The sequence below is a fragment of the Sturnira hondurensis genome, unplaced genomic scaffold (genome assembly GCF_014824575.4).
Source record: "Sturnira hondurensis isolate 20B ecotype Veracruz unplaced genomic scaffold, ASM1482457v3 Scaffold0010803, whole genome shotgun sequence".
In the NCBI taxonomy this organism is placed as follows: Eukaryota; Metazoa; Chordata; class Mammalia; order Chiroptera; family Phyllostomidae; genus Sturnira; species Sturnira hondurensis.
The window spans coordinates 840,541-867,295 of NW_028083434.1; the positions used below are offsets into that span (position 1 = coordinate 840,541).

The 26,755-nt window shown below is 47.6% G+C and overlaps 1 protein-coding gene across 8 annotated transcripts in view; it reads left to right on the forward strand.

Moving 5' to 3' along the window:
* Positions 1 to 24,763, forward strand: part of BCORL1 (BCL6 corepressor like 1) — a 65,564-nt gene extending 40,801 nt beyond the window's left edge. For all 8 annotated transcript variants that reach the window (XM_037059307.1, XM_037059306.1, XM_037059313.1 and 5 more), the window contains 7 exons: positions 1,106 to 1,329; positions 5,923 to 6,144; positions 8,269 to 8,435; positions 9,354 to 9,499; positions 17,990 to 18,067; positions 19,185 to 19,335; positions 22,587 to 24,763. In XM_037059307.1, the coding sequence (XP_036915202.1) occupies positions 1,106 to 1,329; positions 5,923 to 6,144; positions 8,269 to 8,435; positions 9,354 to 9,499; positions 17,990 to 18,067; positions 19,185 to 19,335; positions 22,587 to 22,866 (1,268 nt within the window). In that variant the 3' untranslated portion in view covers positions 22,867 to 24,763. The remainder of the gene's footprint in view (positions 1 to 1,105; positions 1,330 to 5,922; positions 6,145 to 8,268; positions 8,436 to 9,353; positions 9,500 to 17,989; positions 18,068 to 19,184; positions 19,336 to 22,586) is intronic.
* Positions 24,764 to 26,755: the final 1,992 nt, after the last annotated feature.

Below are 26,755 nucleotides of genomic sequence, written 5' to 3' on the forward strand. Positions count from 1 at the left end.
GATTGTATCCTAAGAACCCTAAAACACCAATCCCAAAGAACCTATGCACCCCAATGTTCATAGCAGCACAATTTACAATAGCCAAGAGTTGGAAGCAACCTAGGTGCCTGCCAGTAAATGAATGGATCAAAAAACGATGGTACATATACACAATGGAATTTTATGCTGCAGAAAGAAACAAGGAGCTCCTACCTTTTGCAACAACATGGATGGAACTGGAAAGCATTTTGCTGAGTGAAATAAGCCAGGTGTTGAAGGACAAATACCATATGATCTCACCTTTAACAGGAAGCTAAACAACAAAACAAACAAGCCAGCAAAATATAACCAAAGACACTGAAATAGAGAATAGGCTGACAGTGACCAGAGGGGAGAGGGGAGGGAATTTCAGGGGAAATAGGGGAGGGATTTAGAGGAACATATATAAAGGATACATGGACAACAACTGAGAAGGGTGGAAATGGGAGGGAGGGGGGAGCATGGGGGTGGGATGGGATGGAAATAATAGACAGAAAACTGTACTTGAAAAATAATTAAATAAAAAAATTGGGGGAAAAAGATAAATTTGACTTCATCAAAATTAAACAGTTTTGTGCTTCAAAGGGTACGATCAAGAAAGTGAAAATACGGGGATGTATAGCACAGCAGAGGGAACATAGTAAATGATACTGTAATAATGGTGTAGGGTGTCAGAGGGGAGTTACTAGACTTATCAGGTGATGACTTAGCAAGTTATGTAACGTCTAACCACTGAGTTGTACACCTGAAGCTAATGTAACATTGTATGTCAACTGTAACTGAAAAAATTAAAAAAGAAAGAAAAGCAAAAAAAAAAAATTACCCTCATTTTGGGGATAGCCAGATGGGCCACCCCCTCTGGCCAGGGCTGGGAGTTGCCCCCTGCTTATTAGAGGAGGGACTTTGATACTGGAATACAGTGTCCATTTGAGAAGTATTTAGTGGACTTGCCAGCACCACACTAATACAGGTAGCTGATAGTTATACAACTTTGTACTGAGATGCTAATTCCCAAATTCTTCTGATTCATTTGCTTTTCTGTGTTTAATTTCCATGCCATCCATTCTTTCCTGGTTCTTGTCTTCAGATTTAAAGGCCCGTAAGCAGAAGACTTCCTCCCAAAGTTCGGAGCACCACCTCAGGAACAGGAACCTTCTCTTGCCCAACAAAGCCCAGGGGATCTCGGATTCGCCAAATGGTTTCCTCCCAAACAACCTGGGGGAGCCAGCCTGCCTTGAAAATTCAGAAAAGCCATCAGGAAAACGAAAGTGCAAGACCAAGCACATGGTGAATGTCTCAGAAGAGGCAAAGGTATGTCGCTTGCTAAGGGGAGTTGTGGGGAGGGAGAGTGGGCTAGGGTTGTGGGCTTTCCAAAGGCATCTCTGAGTGCATGAGAGAGACAAAGTAATGGGGAGGATTGAATTAACCCATGTTTATTAAAGTATTTGAGACTAGTTCTAGAAAGGTTCAAGGGGAGGGTATGAAGAATGGGCACTAAAGTTCGAGCTAACAATAAATGTTTGCAAAGTATAGGGTTTGGCTCACGATGGCTTTTCCTTGTCTCCTTTGAGTTAAGGAAGTCTTAAAGAATATGGTAGGATGTTAACCTGAATAGCTTGTTAACATCCAGTCAAGAAGCTTTTGTCTGGGCTTAATTCGCTGGGAATAAATCAGGGAGATTTCTGAGTCAATCAAGGTAGAAAACAAGTTGCAGGAGCAAGGTAGTTGATGTCCAGACAAAGGCTGCTAGAGGATGAGACCGAAAGGATTCCACTTGGACCCCGTTATTGCCACCCTTCTCCACCCTCACTATCCAGTCCCTTTGCTTCTCTTCATAGCAAAGGAGCGAGTAAGTGGGCACTTGCCAATCAGTAGCCAGGCACGCATTCTAGAAACCCTGTTCGAAATTGACATCTCTTTTCCATCTGATGTTCATGACATTGGTGTTGAGTTCTATATTGTACAATTTGAAAAAAACAAACAAACAAACAACTAGTCCTCATCCTGGGTGAGCTGTACATTTGAAAGGAGTGAAGGTTTGGGGTTCAAATGTACACCCATAAGTATTCATCGTTGACAATGAAAAAAGGTGCATTGGGCTTGTTTCGGTGGTTTTGCTTCTTCCGGCTCTTTCCAGCTCCCAGGGGATCCCTGAGTGCTACTGCCGAAAGGTGAGTGACCAGGTGCTTGTTTCCCCTCCTTTCCCCTTCTTCCCCGTTCTGGAATCTGGTTCTAGCTCAGACAAGGTGCATAAACCTATTTTCTCATCTTTAAAAATAGAGATGAGCCCTGGCTGGTGTGACTCAGTGAACTGAGTGCTGGCCTGTGAACTAAAAGGTCACTGGTTCAATTTCCAGTTGGGACACATGCCTGGGTTGCAGGCCGGGTCCTCTGATGGGGATGTGCAAGAGGCAACCAGTCGATGTATCTCACATATCAATATTCCTTTCCTTTCTCCCTCCCTTCCCCTTTCTCTAGAAATAAGTAAATAAATGATCTTTAAACAGTTTTTTTAAAAGGAGATGATACTCCATGGGTGCTTAGAGAACAAAGGAGAAGCAATGATGTTAAAGGCTTTGATAATTGTGAAGCACTTTCTGAGGTTGGTATACATCCTTGAGCTTTAGCCTAGACAAGAATGAGGGGACAGAGGCATGGAGCAGAAAAGTAGCAGTGACCATTCCCAGAGGGGATGGGGGAGAAGCAGGGAAGTCAGGTGTGTGCTGAGTGCTCCACTCACATGATCGCTCTCAGTTCTCACAGTGACTCTTGGAGGTGGGTGCTGTTATCCTCTTTTTATGGTGAGGAAACTGAGGCTTACAGAAGTTAAGGGACTTATGCTTTGTGGTCCTGAGTGACGTTGGGTCCTCATGCAAGCCTGGCTACCCCTCAGAGCCCCCCACCAGCCCACTCTCTTCTTTCCATATGGCTCCACCTGGTTAATGGGTGGCTTCTGTCTGTATCCTGGAGACACTGGGGGAGGGGACAGCTGGGCAGGGAAACCCTGCAAGCCGGAGCAGTTCTGACAAAATTTGGGAGTCTCCCTTCCTTTTCTCTGCTCCCCCAAGACTGAGATGGCCCTGTGCCACACAAAGGTGACCAGCCACCTGACATTCAAAAGCACACGCTGCTGCTTTCATCTGGTTACTCTGCCTGGCGGCATGTCCACTGAAATGTTCCTTCCTGAGAGGTTTTGTAGGTCCTCCCTTTCTCCCTCCCTCCTTTCTCTCCCAGTCACCACCACCTGCTCTGGTGGCCCCCATGGCACTGTGCTTTTGCTTTGTAGTGGGAAACAAGGGGGCGTGGGGGTGGGCGGGGGACACGCCTGCAACACTAAAGCTAGGGCACCAGCCAAAGGCTTTTTCCCACAGGGGGCTCTGAACCAGGACAGGGCTGGGGAGGGGGAGGTGGCCCCCATTTGCTCTTGTTCCTTCCCCTCTTAAGGCAGTTTCCCTGGTCTCTCACAGCTCTGGCCCCTAGAAGGAGAGTCACCCTTTGGCTACAGGCTTGGCTTAGCAAAAATCGGGGCACTTTACCTAGCATCCTTCAGTACTGCCGTTATACACACCTTTGTCTTCCTGGCAGTAGGGCAGTATTCTACACTAACTGGTGCCTTTCTGCTAGTGATTGTGCCTCTTTGCCCCTTTGGAATCAGGATAGATAGCGGCTCTTGTCTTCTTGGGATTTACCAGAGGAAGCAAATGTCCTGGGCTCTCCTATCCTGGGTTCATATCTTTCTAGCCAACTTTTCTGGCTACCTAGGGCTCTGCATGTGGCTGGCTTCAATCAAGTCAGCAAATATTTCTTGCAATGACATGCCCAGCCCTGAGTCAAGTGCTGTAAGGAACAAAAGAGAGGATGATAATATAAACCATACTTTCAAGATGCTTAAAATCTAGCAGAGGAGGCCAGATTTGCCCGTGAAACAATGGAAGAAAATGAAGGCAGTCAGGTATCAGGCACCAGATTATGTGATTCAGAGTAGGTGTTCTGGGTGTGCAGAGAAAGCAGGGACTAGGGTGTTGTAAAATGTTGTAGAAAACAAGATTTAAGTGATACCTTGATGCCCTGAGGGGGGTTGGGTAAACTGAGGAATGTATTAGTTATCTACTACGGTATAACAGATTATCCTAAAATTTAGCCAGCTTCATATAATGGTAAACATACATTATTTCACATAGTTTCTGAGGGTCAGGAATACAGGAGAAGCTTAGCTGACTTTGGCTTGGGGTCTCATGAGGCTGTAGTCAAAGTGTCAGGTACATTCATCTGAAGGTTTGACTGGGGTTGGGGTGTCCAGGGTGGCTCCCTTACATGGCTGGCAAGTTGATGTTGGGTCTCATCAGGGGATATCCTGTTCTTGCCCATGGGTTTCTCCAAAGGGCTGCTTTAGTGTCCTTATGACATGGCAGCTGGCTTCCCTGCAGCATGAGTGATCCAAAAGAAAGCAAGGCAGAAGCCACATTACCTTTTAGGGCCTAGGCTTGGAAGTCGCATATCGTCATCCCGGCAGCCTCCTGTTGGCTACACAAGGTCAGCCCTAGCCACTGCACAAGGAGGCTCTGCAAGAACATGAATGTCACCGGGGGCCATCTTGGAGTCTGAAGAGGGCACAGTCTGATTCATGTGTCTCCCACGTGTAAGACACACCTACCTTTCCCAAGGCCCCTCAAAGTGTCGGCCAATGCTGGCATCAGCTTCAATGAAGAATTTCGTCATCTAAATTAGGTCTGGGTTCAGATGAGGCTTCTTGGGTCTAGTTCCTTGAATGCAGCTCCTGGAGCACAGGTCTTCTAGATATGAAGACCCGTGAACTAAGGAGATAAGTTACTTGTCTCTGGAGATGTGATGACCGTGGTGGGACAGGCATGGGGACTTTGCTCTGCACGTTTCAGTTCAAGCAAGAGGAAAAAGGAGATGTGGGGCAGTCATTTATGAAGGAAAGACTCTAATGTGTTTGTGAGCACCCACCCTGTGCCTCATTCTGGAACCTTTCTAGCTCATTATTTCAAACACCCTCCAGGGGGAAAAGTGAGGGTCAGAGAGGTTGGGCATTGCAGCTGGTAGATGGCAGAGGCAAGATTCAGACCTGGATCTGTCTGAATCCCAAACCTGAATGCCCTTCATCGCCCCAGGTGACCTAGGGACACAGGGTGGTGGAAGATGGGGAAGCCTGGTGAAGGTTTGATGTGAGGGAAGGTTTTTGCAACAAGAGTGAGTGCTTCTTCAGCTGTACCTCTTTAGTCAAAGACAGTTGTCTCTGCTTATCTTTACTCCCTTATTAGTTTGCTTCTGCTTATTTATAAAGATGACTTACAAAAAACCTCAATAGCCCTGGCTGGTGTAGCTCAGTGAATTGAGCGCAGGCCTGCCATCCAAAGGGTGGAAAGGGGAGGGAGGCGGGGAGCATGGGGTGGGGGGCGGGCAGGGTTGGGATTATAAGACAGAAACCTGTACTTGAACAAGAATTAAATAAAAATTATATTAAATATCAAAAAAAGAAAAAAAAAAAAAAAAAAAAAAAAAACAAAGGGTTGCCGATTCAATCCCCAGTCAGGGCATGTGCCTGGGTTCCAGGCCAGGTCCCCCCCACACCCCACAGGGGCACACAACAGGCAACCACACATTGATGTTTCTCTTCCTCTCTTTCTCCCTCCCTCCCCTTCTCTCTAGAGATAAATAAAATCTTTAAAAAAAATAACCTCAATAAATGGAGATTGAGGCGGGTGAAGAAGGCATGCAGAGTGCTTGAGAGAAGCTGAGATGTCCCCTCGATCTCTGATTTCCATTCCCTTCATTATTCCTTAGCTGTGTGGCTGACGACTTGAGCCCCTTAGCATCTGCTCACTGGGTAGAAGTAAACGGGAACCCGTGCTGATCCAGGACTACATCTCTGCTTTCCAGGGCAAAGGGCGTTGGAACCAGCAGAAGACACGATCTCCCAAGTCTCCCACCTCAGTGAAGCCCACGGAACTGTGCACACCCTCTAAGTCCCGAAGTGCCAGCCTAGAGGAGTCCTCAGAATCCCCTGCATCCCGGCAAATTCCTCCAGAGGCACGTCGGCTCATCGTGAACAAAAATGCGGGTGAGACCCTCCTGCAGCGGGCGGCACGTCTTGGCTATAAGGTAAGGAGCGTCTGGCCACAGGATGCAACTGCCCTAGCATATGTGGAAAACTTCTCCCATAGGCCCTTCTTCGGCCTGGGCAGGGCTGTGTTTGGAACTTGAACCTAGGTGGCCTCTTTATGCTGCTATAGGCCTCCTTGCCCCTGGCATGGTGTATATGAATACATGCTCATTTGGATGGCAATTTGGGGTAAACATAATTGAAATGGTAACACAATATCGTGCGATACATTTCTAGGCCAGAAATGGGTTTGGAAAAGTTATGTTTTCTTGAATATCCCTGTGCATTGGCTCCCCGACTTGGAGACGAAGAGGGGTGATTGTTGTTCACTCTTCATATCTTCATCTAGCACCCCCTCATGTTGGCTTCCAGTAGTGGAGGACTCAAGAATATGTTGGAAGGTAGGGCTGGGCTCATTCCACTGTAAACCACTTGCCTAGGAATCAGAAACAAAGCAAGTAAGGAAGGAAGTTGGCTTTATTGAGCACTTACTTTGTTGTGGTAAGAGCTCTGATAACCTCGTATCATTTCATCTTCACCATAAGCCTGTGGAGGCAGGGTTTGTTAGCCCCATTTTACAGGTGTAAAAATCAAGACTAAGCATTGTTAAGTGCCATGTCTAAGATCACTGAACTACTGCATATACATGAGTCTGAATTCACATCAAAGGCTCTTTTGATTCCCAAGTACCAGGGTAAGGGTGGAAGCCTAACTCATTTACCATCATGAAATAATGTTGCACAGTTGGTTGTTTCCCACTTTTTGCTCATACAACTCTCTTGATCTTGTGACTTGGACCACCATACTTTATATTTCCTCAGAATTTATTTGGAAGGGTGGGACTTCTGGTTTATAGAGTAGGTCCTCTTTTTTTTTTTTTTTTAGGTTCTGATGCCTATAACAGATTCATTTAAAGACAGCCACACTCCCAGCCAGGCTGGTCCGCATATAATAGCTGCCTCAACAGCATCTGTCCAGCAAGCCACTATCTTTCTTGAGCATGTAGTATGGGGCCCTGGAGAAGTGCCAAGGGAGACCTAAAGACAAAATGATGAGCAACCCCTCCCCGCAAGATTAATTTTTTTAAACCTGGGGCCAAACCAGCAGACAGGGAACTGGAGGAGAACCAACCAGGACAAGGCCAGAGCAGTAGGGCAGCCCATCATGGGGAGGTGGGAGCGGTCATCCGAGGGCTGAGGAAGATGCGAACATCCACAGTGGTTAGGAGAGTAGGGGGCCTCATGCTCCTCTCAGGGACAGGCAGTGTGACAGCTCCTGTTTCCAGGAGGCAGCGCCACTAATGCAGGCACACATACCGGCAGGCACACTTGCTCACTCATTCTACCAGCCAGTGCATGAGCTAGCTGTCAGTCAGGATGACTGAGTGGGCCATTTTCATCAGGGCCTTCGAGGGTTGATGACAGGCCCCCGGTAGCTGCTGTGGCTCTTCTCTCAGAAGAAGGGCTGCCTTTCCCCTCCCCCTCAGCTTATTCACCAGCTTTATCCCAGACTGGCTAGGATGCTTCCAGGCCCAGAGTCCCACTTTTGGTCCTATCATCTCAGCCCAGGGAAGCTAATAATTACTACATGGACGAATGACCACACTGAATTATACTCAGAACAATCTGGATTTGAGGGGAGGCCTGGGATAAGCATCCAGAGATAGTACTTAAAATGATGAAAACCAACACCCAAATGTAGTACTTGAACCAATTCTTTCTTCCTTGTTCTCAAATTACCACCAGAGTCAGTGCTTGCTACCGCATGTCTCATGGCCCTTGCAGAACCCCAGACTGGGGAACCGGTGCTCAGGGAGTTGAGACCTCAGGGTTTGGGTTCTGGGTGGGTAGGTGAGCCTCTCTGAAGATCTCACCCCAACAACCCACACCCAGACGGGTGTTCTTGGTCATAAGAAATGCCTCCCCGCTGCTTGAGAAAACAGTCCACAGCCGAGGTCCCGGGAACGGTAGCTCAGGACTGTAACTTTGTTGACAAAAGATTTTGAGGCTTGTCTGTTGGTACATGGAATAAAGGTCAGGCACAGAGATTCTCCCAGAACATAACTGGGGTGGTTTCACGAATTGGGCCACTTTTTGCTCACATTGCTATCCTTGTCCCCACAGGATGTTGTTCTCTACTGCCTGCAGAAAGACAGTGAGGACGTGAATCACCGTGACAATGCTGGCTACACGGCCCTGCATGAGGCCTGCTCCCGGGGCTGGACCGACATTCTGAACATCCTGCTGGAACACGGGGCCAATGTGAACTGCAGTGCACAGGATGGCACAAGGCACGCTCCCTTGCCTCTCCCACCCTCCCCCAGCTCAGTCCCAGTCTAGACCTTTGCAGCAAGCCACACCACTAGGCTGCGAGTTGCACAGGGGCCCTGTCAGGAGACGTTTGGGGAAGACATCTGCAGACTGCAGGGAGAACTGGGTTAGGGCAGGGGTGGATGTGTTTCTCGCTGGCAAGTCCACGTCATTTACCAGGGGGAAGCTGGGGTTGTCTAGGGATCAGCCCATCAGATGCAGCTTCACCAGGAAGATCATTCAAGCTTTCCGTAAACCATCCTGGTGGTGCACCTGCCTCAGGCAGAATCTCGGGCTTCAGAGACCAGGAGGCTGACCTTATGGTAACATCCAGATTTGATCTCTGTACACTGTTTAAAAGACACCTTTTTTTTTTTGTCTTAAATTATACCCATTCTCCTCTGCTCTGTCAGAGGGCTTACTTCCTAGGCAAAATTGAGACCTGAGCCACATACTAAGTGAGGGGACTTGGGTGGAAGGACTCTGGCTCTGCTTGGCCACCACCTGGTGTATGGAGCTGTTCTGCTCATCCCCACACATGGGTCCTGCTGTTCATGACCCTAACCATCTCCTTTAAGTTTATCCTCAGTCAGGGGCCCGCTCTCTCCTGAACCTCAGAGCTACCAGTGGAGCTCCAACATGCCATAGAGACTATCTCAAGATGTGGGGAGAATATAAGAGAGAAAAAGGAGAGGGAGGGGAAAGAGGCACAGGGAAAGAAAGAGGTAGGGGAGATGCAGTGGGAGATATGGGCCAGAGGTGGTTCCTCTGCTCTAAGTCTTACCCCACATTACGCTACAGTCATCTCATTTTACTTTCCCCTGATGAGGTAGCCTGAGGTCTACATACCCAGGTTCCCACTTGGGCCCTATTGTCCTCACCCTGTATCACCTACACAGGCCAGTTCATGATGCAGTGGTCAATGACAACCTGGAGACCATGTGGCTCTTGCTGTCCTATGGGGCTGACCCCACCTTGGCTACCTACTCGGGACAAACAGCCATGAAGTTGGCCAGCAGTGACACCATGAAGCGCTTTCTCAGTGGTAAGCACAGCCCAGACTCAAAGCACAGCCCAGACTCAAAGCCATCGTCCTTGGGGCTGGCCTCTGATCCCTGAACTCCTGAGAAGATATTCTTTATCTCCTTCCATCTCAAACAGTTCCTGTGAGGGGTGTCAGCCCTTTTTACAAGCTTTAAATATCTCGGAAGTCTCTATAAGCTTTACAAAACCCAAGGGCCCACTTTCTCTTGTCCCCGTGCTGTGAGTGTCCACATTGCATGCATCCTCTTCAGCACCCTAGTTGCCCTCCCGGACCCACTTCCCAGCCAAGGCATGTGGGATGGGCCTCCTTGTAGGACAGCAATCCCCACTAATAGATTTAGTTCAGGACAAAATGTATTGACCTGTGCTTTGCATGGGGTATCAGTTGTTAAGAAGAGATACTTAAGTGTTTTGCCTTTGTTTTTGCATTTTCTCCTGTTGGTGATCAGAGTAGAACCCTTGGGACCCATCCTGACACTGTTTCTCACAGCCTTTGTTTGTGGTAACTGTGATGTTCCCTTGTGTGCTTCCCCCCTATTCCTTTCTCTTCCTCCCTCACCTAACCCCTCTGGAAAAGTGTCTGGTATTCAGGCCTATGGCAACGGCTACAAGCTAACATGAATTTATTTTCTCATTAACAGATGGCAGCTGTTTGTCTGTAGTTAGATAGCTCTACTGAGTTGGGCAGCGGGAGGAAGATAAGAAGGGAAGTCTAGCTTTGGGCATGCTCAGTGCCAATCTCCTATGACTTGACCTCTGAAGGAAGAAACCCTGCCTCCTCAGTGACATCACAGCTTGGCCTCTGGCAGTCACTTCTTCAGACTACCTGAAGCATCGAGGAGTTCTGTCACTGACTCTGTTTCCTTTCTCCTTGGAAACGTTGATGTTTGTGGTTAGAACCCCTTGGAACTGGGAGCCCACAGGACCAAGGGTTTGCTGAGGAGGCTGTTCCCTGGTTAGTCCCCGCTCCCCTACCCCAGAGAGAAAGTTCTGGATTCCCAACCAGGGGCTCATTTGCTTATCAAACAAAGGTTAAATAGGCAGCTGATAAGGAAAGTACAAAAGAACCTGAACTGAAGGTTTTCATGAAAGGAAGAGTAGATGGGAAGTGCCATTTACATACTTATAAGAGCTCAAGGGGGTGTGAGGGAATGCCACTGAGGGAGGCCTTGGCCTCTGCTGAGCCAACCTCCGTTCCATCCCCAGGCAAGCCAGCCAGACCCTGAAATCACCTTCACCGTGTACAGGCCTCATGCCTTCCAGCTGGACCCAGCCTCTCCCTGGCTCAGGGAAGGAGGACTGGCTTTTCCTTCCCCGATTTCTGGGGTCCCAGGCCCCTGTTATTGAGGCAAAGAGGCACTTTGTGATGCTCATTCAGTTATTTTCCTGGTTCACTGATGATACCTATTCCTTTAGCTGAACCATCTTCAGGGGGCAGGGCTCGGGGCCTCCCCCCACATACCGTACCCTACATGTACTCCCTCTTACACACACGTATGTAGTTGTTTTCACGGCACTCAATTCCCAGATAAAGCTGGCCCACATGACCACCAAGAGCATCTCAACTTGATAAAAACAGCACTGTGAAGCTCCTTCTCGGATCAACAGCTCTAGTCCAGGCCTCCGTGGACTAGAGATTGTCCTCCGGAGGGTCTCAGGGCCCTCTGGGTCCCCATACAGCTCTCTCAGGCCACCTGAGTAAGCTGATGAACTCTTTACTTCCCTGACCCCTTCTCCAAAATGTAAAAGGAGTTTGAATGTTGAAACCATGTTTAAGTAGGTAAGAAATTAGAAAGAAACACTTTTTTCTCTTTTCATCTCCATTAACTCATCCCAACTACTATTCAGTTTTTTGATGTGTCCTTAAGCCAACTCTAATGCTAGTCCCTGTTGCAGAAGCAAGAGAAGACTTTTCTTAATTCACACACTTTCTAGTTTCTCCGAGCTAAACACCGTCATTCAAATCTTGACATTGTTTCTCAACTTTATGGGATGGAGCTGTTGCTTTACAATGGGGGCCAGCAGCTGAAGGGAGTGTTAAAACTGGGCCACATCTTTTCCATGTAAATGTCAAGTGGCATTAAAAGCAGAGCTCTGTCTGGCTGTTGGAGAGAGTGCTAACAAGCAGGGCCAGGACCTGGGCCCAACACCCCAGGAAGGCAGGCACTGGCAGAAGTGAATGGACTTCCAGGAGGGGGACCCTGGGTCCGAAGGCTGTTTGGGGGGCATGAGAGGACAGTACTCAGGGCCTTTTTAAAAAAATAGGTATAATTCACCTTAACAACTATTTGAAAGTAAACAATTCAGTGGCGCTTAGTATAGTCACAGTATTATGCAGCCATCATCAGGCCCCTTTTTTGATTCCTTGACCTAGTAGTTCTCTTTTTGTCCTGGTACCCCTCCTCCCCAGAACTCAAGAAGGCACTGGATAGTGGCATAGTGGCTACAGGAAGCACCATGAGGTTGGAGGCTGGAGAGGAAGTTCCCTCCACTACCCCACTTTCCCAACCCCTACACCTCTATGCATTTGGGACTTTTTTTTTTTTTACTGTCCCTGCCTGGCCGAGGTACTGTTACAGCTTTTTGCTTTTCATCCCCAAGCATTTGCCTGACCAGACTCTCTGTAGACTGTCTTCTTCCTCCCCTAGTAGAGATCCCACTGGGCAGAAAATGAAGGCAAATTCTCATAGGCTGCAAAGGGCTTCACTTTCTGCAGGCAGAGAAGGTGAGCAAGAGCCCCGGGATTGAGCCTTGTGTACAGCTTCCCTTATTTTGTGCAAGGCCCCTGTTCTGGAAGAGTCTGGAAAGCAAATCCTTGTTTAAATACCCAAAGGAATGTCACTATTTACAGGTATCCTGTAGTGAATCCTTTTGTAAAGCAGATGTTGATATTCATCTGGGTTGTAAATGTGCATTTTCTGTATTGGGTTAGCTTAAAGTGAGACCCATTTCTCCTGAGGTCATGAAGGATGTACTGGCACTCCATTGATTTATTGAACCATGCAGTTATTGAGCACCTGTTAAGTCTTGGGTACAATGCTGGATCCTGGAAGCCAGATAGTGAGCCCTTTGTCTTATGTCCTGGAGCACCAAGCCATCCAAACCCTCCCAGAGACCTTCGGAAGACCTCCTCCTTCAGGCCAAATGACAGGCAGGCGTGTGACTGATTTGCCTTTGACCTTTTGAAGGGGAGAGTATCCAAGCTAGCCAAGGGAAAGCAGATTCGTTTTTCCTCCTTTGTCTGAAACAATGTGGTGGCTGTGCAGGGAGGTGTTGTCACACTTTAGTTTGGGGCATTGGAGAAAATATTGGGACTGCTTTTCCTTCCACTGATGAACAGGTTAGCAGTTTACCACTTGAGGTCACTGAATCACAGGTTTTTGTTTTTTTCTGCCAGAGACCTCGCCATATGACCCCACCATGCTGAAGGCCACTTGTTTTTTTGTTTTTCCCTCCTTTCATGTCTCTCAGCTGGTGACTTGATTGGAGGAGATGGGGAGGGGGTATGTTGGCCCCCTGGGAAATAAAGAAACTGATTGCCAGGGTGACCGCTTACATCCAGTACTTAAACATTTTTTAATTGAGGTGAAATTGACATAAAATTAACCATTTAAAGGTAAGCAATTCAGTGACATTTACTGCATTCACAGTGTTGTACAACCGCTACCTCTTTCTCCTTCTAAGACATTCTCATCACCCAAATATGAAACCTCATACCCCATTAACCAGTTGCTTTCCATTCCTCTCTCTCCCCAGCCCCTGGCAACCACACATCTACTTTCTGTTGCAATGGATTTGCCATTCTGGAGTTTCCATATAAATGGAATCATACAATATAGGGCCTTTTGTATCTGACTTCTTTCATGTAGTAGCATGTTTTGTAGGTCCATCCATGTGGTAGCATGTTTCATTACTTCGTTCCTTTTAAGGTTGAATCATATCCCATTGTATGGATATACCACATTTTCCTTATACATTCATCAGTTGGGAGACATTTGGGTTGTGTCCACCTTTTGGTGATTGTAACTAGTGCTGCTGTGGATTGTGTGTGTATAAGATTTGTTCAGTACCAGTCTTCAGCTTTTTAAAAAATATGTTTTATTGATTGTTCTATTAATTACAGTTGTCCCGTTTCCCCCCCTTCATTCCCCTCCACCCTTTCACACCCTCTCCCACCCACATTCCCCCCCTTTAGTTCATGTCCATGTGTCATAAGTTCTTTAGCTTCTACATTTCCCATACTATTCTTGCTCTCCCCCTGTCTATTTTCTACCTACCGTCTATGCTACTTATTCTCTGTACCTTCTCCCCCCTTCTCCTCCTCCCACTCCCCTGTTGCTAACCCTCCATATGATCTCCATTTATATGGTTCCACTCCTGATCTAGCTGTCCTCTTGGTTTGTTTTTATTTTAGGTGTGGTTGTTAATAACTGTGAGTTTGCTGTCCTTTCACTGTTCATATTTTTTCTCTTCTTTTTCTTAGATAAGTCCTTTTAACATTTCATATAATAAGGGCTTGGTGATGATGAACTCCTTAAACTTGACCTTATCTGAGAAGCACTTGATCTGCCCTTCCATTCTAAATGAAAGCTTTGCTGGATAGAGCAATCTTGGATGTAGGTCCTTGCCTGTCATGACTTGGAATGCTTCTTTCCAGGTCCTTCTTGCCTGTAAGGTCTCTTTTGAGAAATCAGCTGACAGTCTGATGGGCACTCCTTTGTAGGTGACTGCCTCCTTTTCTCTTGCTGTTCCTAGGATTCTCTCCTTCATTTTCATCTTGACTAATGTAATTATGATGTGCCTTGGTGTGATCCTTCTTGGGTCCACCTTCTTTGGGACACTCTGAGCTTCCTGGACTTCCTGGAAGTCTATTTCCTTTGCCAGATTGGGGAAGTTCTCCTTTATTATTTGTTCAAATAACTTTTCCACTTGTTGCTCTTCCTCTTCCCCTTCTGGTACCCCTATAATTCATATGTTGGAACATTTAAAGATGCCCTGGAGTTTCCTAAGCCTCTCCTCATTTTTTTTGAGTTCTTGTTTCTTCATTCTTTTCTGTTTGGTTGTTTCTTTCTTCCTTTGGGTCCATTCCATTGATTTGAGTCCCAGTTTTCTTTCCATCACTATTAGTTCCCTATGTATTTTCCTTCATTTCACTTACCGTGGCCTTCATTTTTTTCATCTAATTTGCAACCAAATTCAACCAATTCTGTGAGCATCCTGATCACCAATGCTTTGAACTGTGCATCTGGTAGGCTGGCTCTCTCTTCGTCACTTAGTTGTATTTGTTCTGGAGCTTTGATTTGTTCTTTCATTTGGGCCATTTTTGGGTGGGTCTGGTCGCACCTGTTATGTAGTGAGGGGCAGAGCCTTAGGTGTTCACCAGAGTGGGGCAACCCAGTTGCTGGTTGTGATGCTGTATGTGGGGGCGTGGTCCAAGAGGGAACAATGGCACTTGCTCAGCTCTTCTGCTGCTTCCTTCATTTCAGTCCCTTCTGCTGCTTCCCCCAAGCAAACGAGGCCTTTCTGGTGCTGATTCCCATGTGGGTGGGCTTTTGCACGTTCTAGGACCCTGTGGGTCTCTCCAATTAACTCTCCTATGAGGTTGGGAGTTTCTCCTGCTCCCTCAACCCCCACAGGTGTTTTCAATTGGTGTTTTGAGGCTTTATTTCTCAGCACTGGAACCCTGGATTGGGTGGTCTGTCTTGCTCCCCAGTTTCGCCTGGTTTATCTACACTTGACTGAAAGTTGTGGGAGGGAGCAAGGGAGAATCAAGGAAAAGGAAAGTCACTCTTCATCCTAATTGTCTGTGAAGACCTGTGAGGAAAGGTGACTTGAAGCTGCACCATCAAGCAAACCTTGCAGTTTCTTCTTCTGTGCCACTCATGGGCCTGTTCTGACTTTTGCATCTTTGCTCATGCCAATTAATTTCTGGCTGTCTCAAAAAGATAAATTCACCTACAAATGACAAAGACTTGTTGTTAGTGAGGAGAATTAGAGGAATGTGCCAGGGGGCCCTGATGGCGATTCCAGCCATAGGAATGTGGTGACCTAGGGCTGCTCTGATGGAGCCCTCATGCGGACCTTTTTGGGGAGGGACAGCAGTCATTTGAATGCATAGGTTTGGGCATGATGGTTAAGCAAGCACATTACTTTGCAGTCTAATGCAGGGGTGTCAAACTCATTTTGACCAGGGGCCACATCAGCCTCACAGTTGCCTTCAAAGGGCGAAATGCAATTTTATGACTATATAAATGTAAGTACTCCTTAACAGTTAAGCAAGAGCTCGGTGCTGCTGCCAGGTAGAAACAAGGTGCTGGGCCAGATAAAACAAGGCGGAAGGCTGGATTTAGCTGGAGTGCCTTGTGCTTGCCACCTGTAGCCTACAGTCTTGCCTCGTGGTAACTCCTCCCTTTTTTTCTTTCTTTCCCACATATTTATGATGTTTTTCATATGTGCCAGGCATCTGGGCTTAGATATGCAGGAGACAATGGTGGACAAGACAAACATGGTCCCTGCCTTTTGGCAATTTACGATCTCATTCCTTCATGTCCTAGGACACCTAGTACAGGGCTAGGCAAAGAATAGACACATATCTAACTGACAAATGCTTTAGGAAGAAACTACTGTCAACTCTCAAGTGGCACAGGGTACCAGAGAGCACTTAAGCTGGCAGTCATGACCTCAGAGTTTTTTCATAGAATGCACAAAAGACCTGCTGCACTTGAATAAAGGTTTTCCATTCCAGCTGCTCAGCCATTACTTTGAAAGCTTCTCTCTGGCTGCCTTTTCCTACTGGAAGAAGCCCTTCATCTCCTAGAAGGTTGCTAAAAAAGGACTTCTTTCAGTAGGTCACAACAGCTAATAGGTATTTTTGCTGATAGCATGTGTGAAGGGATGTTGGAGTGCAGTAGTACTTTCCATCAGGGGAAAAGAGCTCTGGTCCTTTAAGAGTGGCTGCCTGCTCACTTCTTCCTGGGATTTCATTTTCAGGGGGCACCCTCACCTCATCTGTGCCCTTTGGACTCTCCTGTCCTGTTGTCCAGGTGTCACTTAAGGGCTGGTGGCAACCATACATAGCTAAATCATCTTGCCAACTGTACTAGGTAGCATATTGGTAACTGTTGGGCCATGTGCCCACAGACGACACAATTGAATTTGTCATGAAAACCTGCTTGTCCATGTGGGGCTGAGTAGTGAAGCAGTTTTACTAGATGATGCTTAGCTAGGAAAGAAGGAGGCTAAGTGGTGACCTGATAAATGTCCTCATATCAAGTAAGCAAAAGGTGATTTAAATATTGTTTATTGTGGTAATATATTTGTAACACAATTTACTCTTCTAATCATTTTACAGTGTACAGTCGAGTGATATTAAGTACAGCCGCAGTGCTGTGCAACTGTTATCGAGTTTCAGAATTTTCTCATCACCCCCGAAGGAAACCCTGTACCCATTAGGCAGTCACTTCCTGTTCCCTCCCAGCCACCGATCTGCTTTCTGTCTCTGTAAATGTGCCTGTTCTGGGTATTTTATATACATGTAATCATATAATATGTGGCCTTTTGTGTCTGATTTCTTTCACTTAGTACAGCATTATCAAGGTTCATCCAAATTGGAGCATGTATCAGCACCTCATTCCTGCCTATGCCTGAATAATATTCCATTGTATAGATATACCACATTTTGTTTATCCCTTTATCAGCTGTGAGTGCCATTTGGGTTGTATCAGTTTTGGAGCTATGGTAAATAGACCTACTATGAACACTCAGGTATAATTTTGGTTTGAACACCTGTTTTCAATTCTTTTGGGCCTATAAGAGTGGAAGCAGGAGAGTTTTGTGAGGATAAACTTGGCTGTCTGCCAGATACTTGTTTAAAGATGAAGCAGGAATCGTGCTTCCTTATCTTAATTCGAACTGGGGAGATCATGATTGGATAAGTGAATATTGTGCCCAGCAGGGAACTAAAGTATAGGGCTAGTTCTAGGATTCTGCTTGCAGAGTAATTACCAACACCATTTAAAGCAGGGATTCCAGACCTAAATGCCTTGAGGCTGATCATGTAAGAGAGCTGAGCAGGCTGGGTGGGGACTGTTGAATTGGAGAACAGCACATGTCGCCTATCCTCCAGCCAACTGTTGACATGCAGGAATGTGGGTGCAGTGTTACCAGATCTTCTGATTTTTTTTTTCAAGAAAACTTGGAAATCTGGATTTGAAGTGAAACCTCTCAATTTTAAAATGATGGATGTTAATTTTATACACACATACACATATACAGCGAGCCAAACCCCAGGTGGTCATGGCTAGATTTGGCTCCTGGATGCTGGTTTGCAACCTCTGATTGACAGCCAGAAGTGTATCACTCTCAACACTCCCAGACCCTCCTGTGGTCCTTCCCTTCTCCCATTCTCCTAGCCCCATGTGGACGTACTTTGCTTTTAGATTTCTTATCCGGCATACCCTTTTTGGCTCACTGCCTTCTCTTCTTTTATCAGATCATCTCTCAGATCTTCAGGGTCGGGCAGAGGGTGATCCTGGTGTATCCTGGGACTTTTACAGCAGTTCCGTATTGGGTAAGCTTGCAGAAGGATTCTTCCCCCACTCCCACCCCACCCCCACCCCCACCCTGTCTATGTCTCAGAGATGTGGGATTTGCTTGGGGTTTTACTAATTCTTCTCAAAGGCAGGAGTGACCCTGTGGAAGTACCTTTTCTTCTCCTGTCAAGTAGTTTATACACTCTTTTAGCCCAAACTCTAGTACATGCCTCCCCCAGACTCAGAACACATTGGCCTAAACTAGGAGATGCCACTTATTTGGACAAAGCTATCATTAGCCCTCTACCACCCCCACCCCTGGTGTTCATTTTTAGTTCTCTCCCCTCCAAGGTCCCTTTCTCCTACCTTGTTTTGTACTAACCCTCCCAGAAGCCCTGCCCCTATGCACATTGTCACCTTTTCTGGTATTGCTGACACTCAGGAGGGGTCCAGCCCCTCATCTAGCAGCTGCCATTCCCTCCCTCCCCGGGCCCCACGATGCGCAGAGTTTCTGAGATAGTTGCTGTCTCCTGAGCCCTTAGCCTTATGGCCCAAGCTTTCCTCACTTGAAGGAGCAGTGAGTCTTTATCCACGACAGTCATCTATCATGCACCATCAGGCCAGGGGACACGAGGTGCCCACCCCTAAGCTTAGGGGAAGCTGGAGTAGGGAAAGGTTTGGATGGAGTGAAACAAACCAAATCCAAACTTGTGTCTGGGGAAGGGAACCAGCTGGGCCCCCTCTGGGCTTTTGGAGACTCCAGCAAGTAGTTGGAATGGTTTGGGAAAACCGGGGGAAGTGAAGGACAAGTGTTTTTACCTTGCCTTTGACTGTGACGGTATCTTCAGGCTTTCATCTCCAACAGCTGAACAGCTCATCCTTCACATCACCTTGCTTTTTTTCCAACTGAAAGGCAGAGTAGTATAATGAATCTCTGGCCACCAAACACGACCATCTTCCAGGGCTGGAACTTTCACGTGCCCTTGCAAGGATGGGAGCCATAGGATCATCGAAACTTGGCCCCGGACGGGGGTCTGTAGGCTTGTTTATCTTCTAATCACCCAGCTTCATACCCCTTTGTGTTGTTGGAGCCTTTCTGCTCTTTGGTTTTGTGCATGTAGCTAAGTCTTAATACCCTGTGTGCTCTCCATCCAGAGGAAAAAGAGGGGTTTGCCTGTGACCTCCTACATAATCCCCCTGGGAACTCTGATCACGAAGACGATGGGGAAAAGGATGATTTTATGTTTGAGCTCTCAGACAAGCCTCTTCTCCCGTGCTACAACCTGCAAGTGTCAGTGTCCCACGGGTAAGTGTCTAAGAGATTTATCGGGGCCAAGTTCCAGAATCCTGGCGACCCCTGGCCTGCCTCCCTGGGAAGGGTGGAGTTCTCCAGAAGGAAGCTGAGACCTGGAGAATAAGTACTGGAGCCTGAGAACAATGATATATGACCAAGGCCAGCCTGACTTTCCAGCCCAGATTGGTTATATTCACAGTAGAGCCTGAAAGCTCTAGATGCATTGACTGTGCTTATTTCCCAAACCCCAAGTCTAAGTTCACTCTCTAAAGGATTTTTGTGCTGTTCCTGGGTATAAGAGGTGATCTGGGAGATATTTGGGTTGACGAACTATTAGAATCTCTGCAACATTTTTGTGGCTTCTAGGGACCGCTAGACAGAGTATTTGAAGTTGAGATTCTTGGAAAAGCCAGGACATATGGTTGCCATAGCTATGGGGCCACGGGGGTCCTTAGGTAATCCACAGGCTGGCTTCTCCTCGCCTTAATGCTGGTGAGAGGATGGCATCGGTGCTGTCATGTCCGATTAGCCTGTATATTATAACAGGGATCACCCATTTTTGGAGATTAGCATTTACCTGACACTTAACATTAGACCGAACCAAATTTAATCTTTATTTGGTGATTCATAAGGGAGTTGGACGGCCTGCAGCGCCACGGACCTTGTTGGGTTCACTGTGTGGCAGAGCGGCAGTGCTGGCTGGAAGGATGCAGGATGAGTTTTCCCTCTTTTCTGAGCCTTGACCAAGTAGTTTCTTCTTCTTGGTGTCTTCTTCACATGTTTCAGATGCCTTTGAAACACCTTTAAGGATGGTTTTCCTTTGATATCTATTCTTAAAATAGCAGATTCTTTTATTTTAAAAAAAAAAGGGAAAGCCCATGAAGTGCACGTGATACAGAGAGGGGTGGACGATGGGTTAGGAACCCTTCGGAGCTAGGCCCTTCATTGAGGACTATAACCATTCAACCACAGTTTCTTTGCATCCCTTCCCCCTGTGGCCTGATAAGAATAAAAATAGCCTATATGATGACAGTAGTATGGATCAAGTTTCAGGGGCTTTTGGTCCTTATTCTTCTGGGCACAAGCTGATCCCTGAGGGCGGGGCAGGGCCTCTGGGATATAGTATTGCACAGTTAATTAATTCCTCCAAAGTATTAAGCACCTCCTTCTCTGAAACTGGATCTTGGGCCCAGGCAGTAAAAGGACCAGGGCAGTGTGCTTTAGGTGCAGACAGAACACAGACAACCAGGGCTGCTTGCCCCTCGGCAAGCAGGCTGGCAGGCAGGTTTTTGGTCAGGAGTTTGGTGTGGGACATGTTGGTTTTCCTGGTGTTAACTCTACTAACACCTGTGCTGAATCGGCCCTTCCCCACAACTGCAGCACAATGTGAAAATTTGACGTTTTTCAAGAAGTGGGGGGTATAGAACAATGATTTCTCTGAGGCCCTGCAGGGTTCAGAAGTGCCTTCTGCAGCATCAAAGCAAAACTGAATGCTGATCACTAGCGTCAGTGTTCTGGGAGGTTTCCATTCTTTGCTGGTCCAAGTGTATGACATATGTGGTCTCTTTCTCTTAACCCAGGACACTCCAGTCCCTGATTGTGTAAGATGACAGAGTTTGCACTTATTTGGATGGAATGTTGCATTTTAGGGATAAGAATTGTGGGTTTAGGTGCTGTATAGAACCTTCAATTCTATAAACACATCTTACGCATTTGCAGCAGGTCATATGCTGAGGACCAGAATACAGCTCTGACCTTCAAAGGGTCTGCAGTCTAGTGGAGGGGATAGACAGATATGCAGTTAACTGTAATATGAGACCAAATGTCCTAAGCAGATTTATTATTGCAAACAACTCAAACAGTTCAGAAGAGAGAGTATCAAGTGAAAAATAATAGTCCACTCCACCCCAAGCCCCCATTCCTATGCCACAGAGAGAACCACCATTTACGTTTTTTTTTGCATGTTTTCTGAAATGGGTTCCCTTATAAGCCGTGTACTAGGGGTGTGGACCAAGCGCCAGAGACGAGTAACCAGTTACACTGAGGAGAGGCTTCGCGGGTGATATGGCGTCCGAGCTGCTCCAGAGAGGAGAGAAGGAGGGAGGGCATGGCACAAGCAAAGGCACTGAGATATAACAAGTTTAGAAAGTTCAGAAAACAGGGCTAGTCCTTCTCCCAATGGCTGGCACCTGGTGGGGTGGGGTACTGTTGGGTGGATATTTGGCTGAAGAGGTTGAATGGGGTCATGATGTTTGGAAGGTTTTGCATAATATGTGAAAGAATTTGGAAGTTTTTTGTTTTGTTTTTGTTTTGCTGAAGGTACTGGGGATCCATTGAAAGCTGTTTAAGGAATGAGTGATCAGGTCAGATTTTCTTTTTAAAAAACTAATAATAACAGGATCCAGTGAGGGTCGGGGGCAGAAGAATGATTCTTGGCTGCAGGAAACTGGTTAGGAGGCTGATGTGATATAGTCCAGGCCAAAAGTAGGGAAGGCTGGACGTGGGACAGTGGAATGGCAAGAAGGGAAAGCTCTGGAAACAGGGACCACTGACATGGGGATGCAGGATTTCTTCTTGGTGTAGTCAATGCAAGCAGTTGGCCTATGACTGGCCTCTCCAGCACCCCTCCCAGCTGTCCCCAGGCTGCCACCCAGTCGGGTATGCTCAGCAAAGGCAGGCTGGCTGTAATGTGAGCTCTGGCCTTGCAGAAACGATGGTGCTGCTGCCGTGTTGCCGCTGGAGAAAAAACTTCTCTAATGCATTCCAGAGCCAAAGAGAAATGCCTTTTGGATTACCCGCAGTTTCGGCCTTTCTCCATGGCCCCCCTCTGCTGGGGAAGATCTTGGAAAACAAGGAGGCAGGGGAAGCATGAGTGAGAACAGGAAAGGGAAACCAGCTCGGGCTGGCAAGTGTTGGTGGGGAGGAGAACTGGTCCCAGCATATGGTATATTACAGGTCATGGTGCCGATAAAGGCCCAGGGAAGCCTGCTAGGAGTTTTAGGTTCTGGAAGGCCTCTTTTCCTCCTGCTCCCACTTTGTGGAAGAGGTCAGTCATGGGTTGAGTGCTCGCCATTCGGTTGAAAGTTGGGCCAGCCATTGGAGCGGGCAACAGAAAACTTTTGCCTCAGCTACGTCCAAGGGGCCTCTGGTATTGTGGAGGGGTAGCCAGACTGGCAGCCATCCTGGGCCATCCAGAGTGTTCCTGGCACGCACGCCCCTTCCCCTCAGCCCCCTTCCCTAACTCCTATCCTTGCCTTTTCCAGGCCCTGCAACTGGTTTCTCTTTACTGACATCCTGAAGAGGCTGAAGCTTTCCTCAAGGATCTTTCAGGCTCGGTTCCCGCACTTTGAAATTGTCACCTTGCCCAAGGCTGAGTTCTACAGGCAGGTGGCCTCCAGTCAGCTGCTGACCCCTGCTGAGAGGCCTGGGGGCATGGACGAATGCCCCCCAGGCTCCTCTGAGACTGTGGAGCTGGTGCGGTATGAGCCAGAGATAATTCGGCTCCTGGGGTCCGAGGTGGAGTTCCACCCTTGGAACAGTTGACGGGGGAAAACAGCTCCTCCTTTTTCTTCTTTCTCCTCCCAAGTTTACCCTTCCCCACCTCCCATGTTTTTCCCCACCGAGCACCAGAATGAGGCAATAATATGGACCAACAAGAAGCCGCCTTATCAATGCCAGCATTAGTGACTGGATTTTTTGGGGAGGGGTTACAATTAGTTCACATCTCCCTGTCATCGTTATTGTTGTGTGGTTGGTAATGGGGGTGGAAAGTTAAATTCCACATCTGAGGACAAGAGGTCCGAGGGGTGGTGGGAGATGGCACCAGGGTCCCTTGGACTGGCCTCCTTGTATATGACCAAGACCAAACCTGGGCCCTGGATGGCCGTGGCCTGTCTGGAGGAGAAAGGAGAAAAGCCTAAATCTCTGAGCGCCCCTTCCATTCCCCTGCGTTCTTCTGTCTTCCATAGTATTTATTTTATTAGTATTTAATTTGTATTTCATTGGTTTCTGATAAGTCTGTATCACTGTGATAATTTGAGACAACTTGTATTGAGGGACTTTCTTCACCTCCTTTCTTTGTTTTTTTTTCTTGATAAGCTCTGGAGCTGCTCCCTCCCTCCCTCTGACAAAGTTACTCCCAGGGTCCCCCCGCCCTCCCTGCCAACCCCACTGGGGAGGGTGTGGAGAGAGGTGGGGGCCATCCACACTTGTAACTAAAGAAGGTAGCTGGTGCTGGCCCAGGGCTGGGGGGTTGGGGGTAAATCCTGAGGCTTTGGTGCTCCCCTACCCCCAGTTTTTTTCTGTTTCACCACCCCCTACCCTTTGCAGCAGCCCTGCTATCTTGAGATTAGTGTTTACTGATGAAGGGACAGGATTGTGGGAGTGAGGGGTTAATGAGTGACTCTAATGGAGGAGAGTTGAGAGTGGGCCTGAAGGATAAGATCAGCCCTTCTCACGCTTTCTTCACTGCTCCCCTCAGAGTAAACGGTATGGGTGTGTTCCTGCAGCTCTCCCGCCTGCCTCCCCCGCCACCCCACCCCGGTCTGCCCTTATCCTCTCTGGATACCGAGCCTCTCAGCTCCCAGCCCTTGCCCCCTATCACTCACCATCACCAGACTGGCAGGACCCCTCGCATCTCTCTTCTCTCTCATCTCCCTCCTTTTCCCTCTGCCCCCTATTCTTCTTCGGAATCTGCAGAGGGCTCTGGGGTTGACTGGTACATGTGAAAGCCAGGCCTCAGTTGTTTTCTAGGTGAGGGCAGCAGACTGGTCTCGGGCAGGACCCGGGTCTGACTTCAGGGAGAGAGAGGGAGGAGCTTGGGCTGCATCCCTGTCCCCACCCCCGTGTGTGGAATTGTCTTTCCCACTCTTGTTCTTATTTTTCTACCAATTGCTATTTTTCCGAACAATCCTTGTAGAGAGTATGTGCCATCCAAAGGCAGGGGGGCCCAGCCGTGGCCGGCTCTGGTTGGAGATGGTACAGTTTTATTGTACAGGTGCTAAAACAACAACAACAAAAGAAGAAAATGGGAAAAAAGACAAAAAAAAAGCCAGTTTGAGGATGGGGACAATCTGTTCTCTGGAGACTCCTGACCCATTCAGGAGCATTGGTGGTTATTTTCTTTGTATTGTGTTTGTTCTTTGTTCCCAGGGGGAGGTTCTCAGCCCCCTTCTGTAGGACTGCTCCCCACCCCCACCATACTGCCCAATTGGTTTTGAACAGTTGTTCTCCCTTTTAAAACAAAACAAAAAATATATATATATATAAAGTTCAGGGGTTTTGGGTTTTAATTCTTTGGTTTTGTTGGGGTTCATGGTATTTTGTGGTTTATTTTATGTTTGCCTTTACTTTTTTGCATTTGGGTGTGTACTCTGGCTGCCCTTTCTGTTTCATTTTAAGCAACTGGCTGTGGAGTCAAAAACTCTTGCATACTGAAAAACCTGTGTCAGGGCTTCTGTCTCCTGTCTCTCTTTACTCTCCTCCCATATTGGTGTTTCCACATTTAAAGAAGATGGGCATCTTGATGAAGTCAGAAGGGACACCTGGTCCTGCTTTGAGGTTTTTGGGTCCTTAAGGTGCAATGACAGAGGACAAGGTACAGTAGCTAGTGAACATTGGGGTCACTGGGCAAGATCTGGAAAGAAGAGGAAAAGGAGAGGCAAATCCTGGAGAGTGGGCTGGTGGGGCAAATTACTTACCTGTATCGGCTTAGGGCGTGTGTGCATGTGTGCATGTGTGTGCATGCACACGTGTGTACATGTGCGTGTGCATGCACATGGGCGGGAAGAACCTTCTTAGGTGGCTGTGAGGAATGGTCCTCTCAAAGAAATTACCTGCCTGCCGGCTCTCTTTCTAGCCCTGGACCACCCATGTCAGCATCGGACTTCAGGGTCTTATCAGAACCCTCGCTGTTGTACGAGTGTCCTGGCTGCCCACCCACATAGTGCAGACCTGCTAAGGTTCTGGTTTCCTAAGAATTGGCTATTATGGAGGTAAAGATAACTTTCCTGCATTCCCTGGATTATAGAACTTTCCTTCCCCCTTCTGAAAAAGAGTGGTAGGAGCTACGATTCCTTCTGGCCACTGGCTCCAGACTGCACCTATGTCTGACTGACTGAGGGGAAGGGAATGTTTGACAGGTCTGGGGTGAGGTCATTTTAAGCTTCTCGCTGTGGCTCAGGTCTCTGGAGAACCCTGGCAGTGTATAGGGCAGAAGATCTATATGTCTGGCCAACTGGGGGCCAGCCATCCCCAGGAAGGAACCGTGAGCCGCTCTCTGCTCAAGCCCCAGGAGCAGCCTCAACCAGTCTTTCTGACTGGATCAGGGAGTATCATCCCCTTTGAGCCCCAGCATGAATTGTCTTTAGTGCCCTTTGCTTCCCCACTTTCTGATTCTGAGCTCCTCTAGAATAGTTGCTTTCTCAGGTTCCCAAACAACTTTTAACACTACTGATTCTAGGTCAGTCCTCTGTTTGACACTTGCAGTTAACTCAGATATGACCCTGGCCAGTATGGTTCAGTTGGTAGGTACATCATCCCATTCTAGGTCAGGGCACATACCTAGGTGGTAGGGCTGATCCCTCGTCTAGATGTGTATGGGAGGCAGCCAGCCGATGCTTGTCTCGCAGCGATGTTTCTCTTTCTCTCCTTTTCCCCCTTCCTCTCCCTCTAAAAGCAATGAAAGAGGGTGTCCTCAGGTGAGAGAAAAATTAAAGAACTCAGATATGCCAGTAGGTCGTGAAAGCTATGTGGTCAGTGCGAGGACTTGGCTAGGCCTAGGATGGTCTGGGAGCTTGAAAAGATGGGCAAGGGTATTGAGGTGGTTGGAAAGACTCTCTGGGAGAGGTGATGCCTATATGCTTTGGTAGAAAAGTAGGAATTAGGGTTGGGTGTGGAAATCATTGAACTGAGAAGACAATCTGAGCAAAGGCTTGGGAACAAAGAAGGTAGTATGTGCAGGAAAGCACAACCCACTTCAGTGTCACTGCAGCTGGAAGGGACAGATGGGGAGGGAGGATGCAGGAGCCCTGCTGGCCAATCCGAGGAGCACAGCTTGGGCTTCTACCTTTGCTGATAGGGAACCATGGGAAACTTGAACTGGGTAGTGACTACTTTGTTTTCGTTTTCATTAATTGGTAAAAATGTGTTGAAGGTGGGACAGGCAGACAGAAGAAAAGGTAATTGCTTGAGATTCCAAAAAAGGATGAAGGGAGAGTGGTGGGGGTTCGACAGAGATGTCCTTTTAAGGCAGGAAGGAGATGATGTGGGCAATGTCAGAATGACCCAAAGGGTCTGGCATTTGGGTTTGGGTGTATGGGTGCACTCACCCCTTTAATCCCCTAGAGAAAGGCAGAGTTAAAAGTGGAACCAAACAGCAGTTTCTTCTTTTCTTGCTTTTGGGTTCCTTTCCCCACACTTTCCCTGGAGCCCT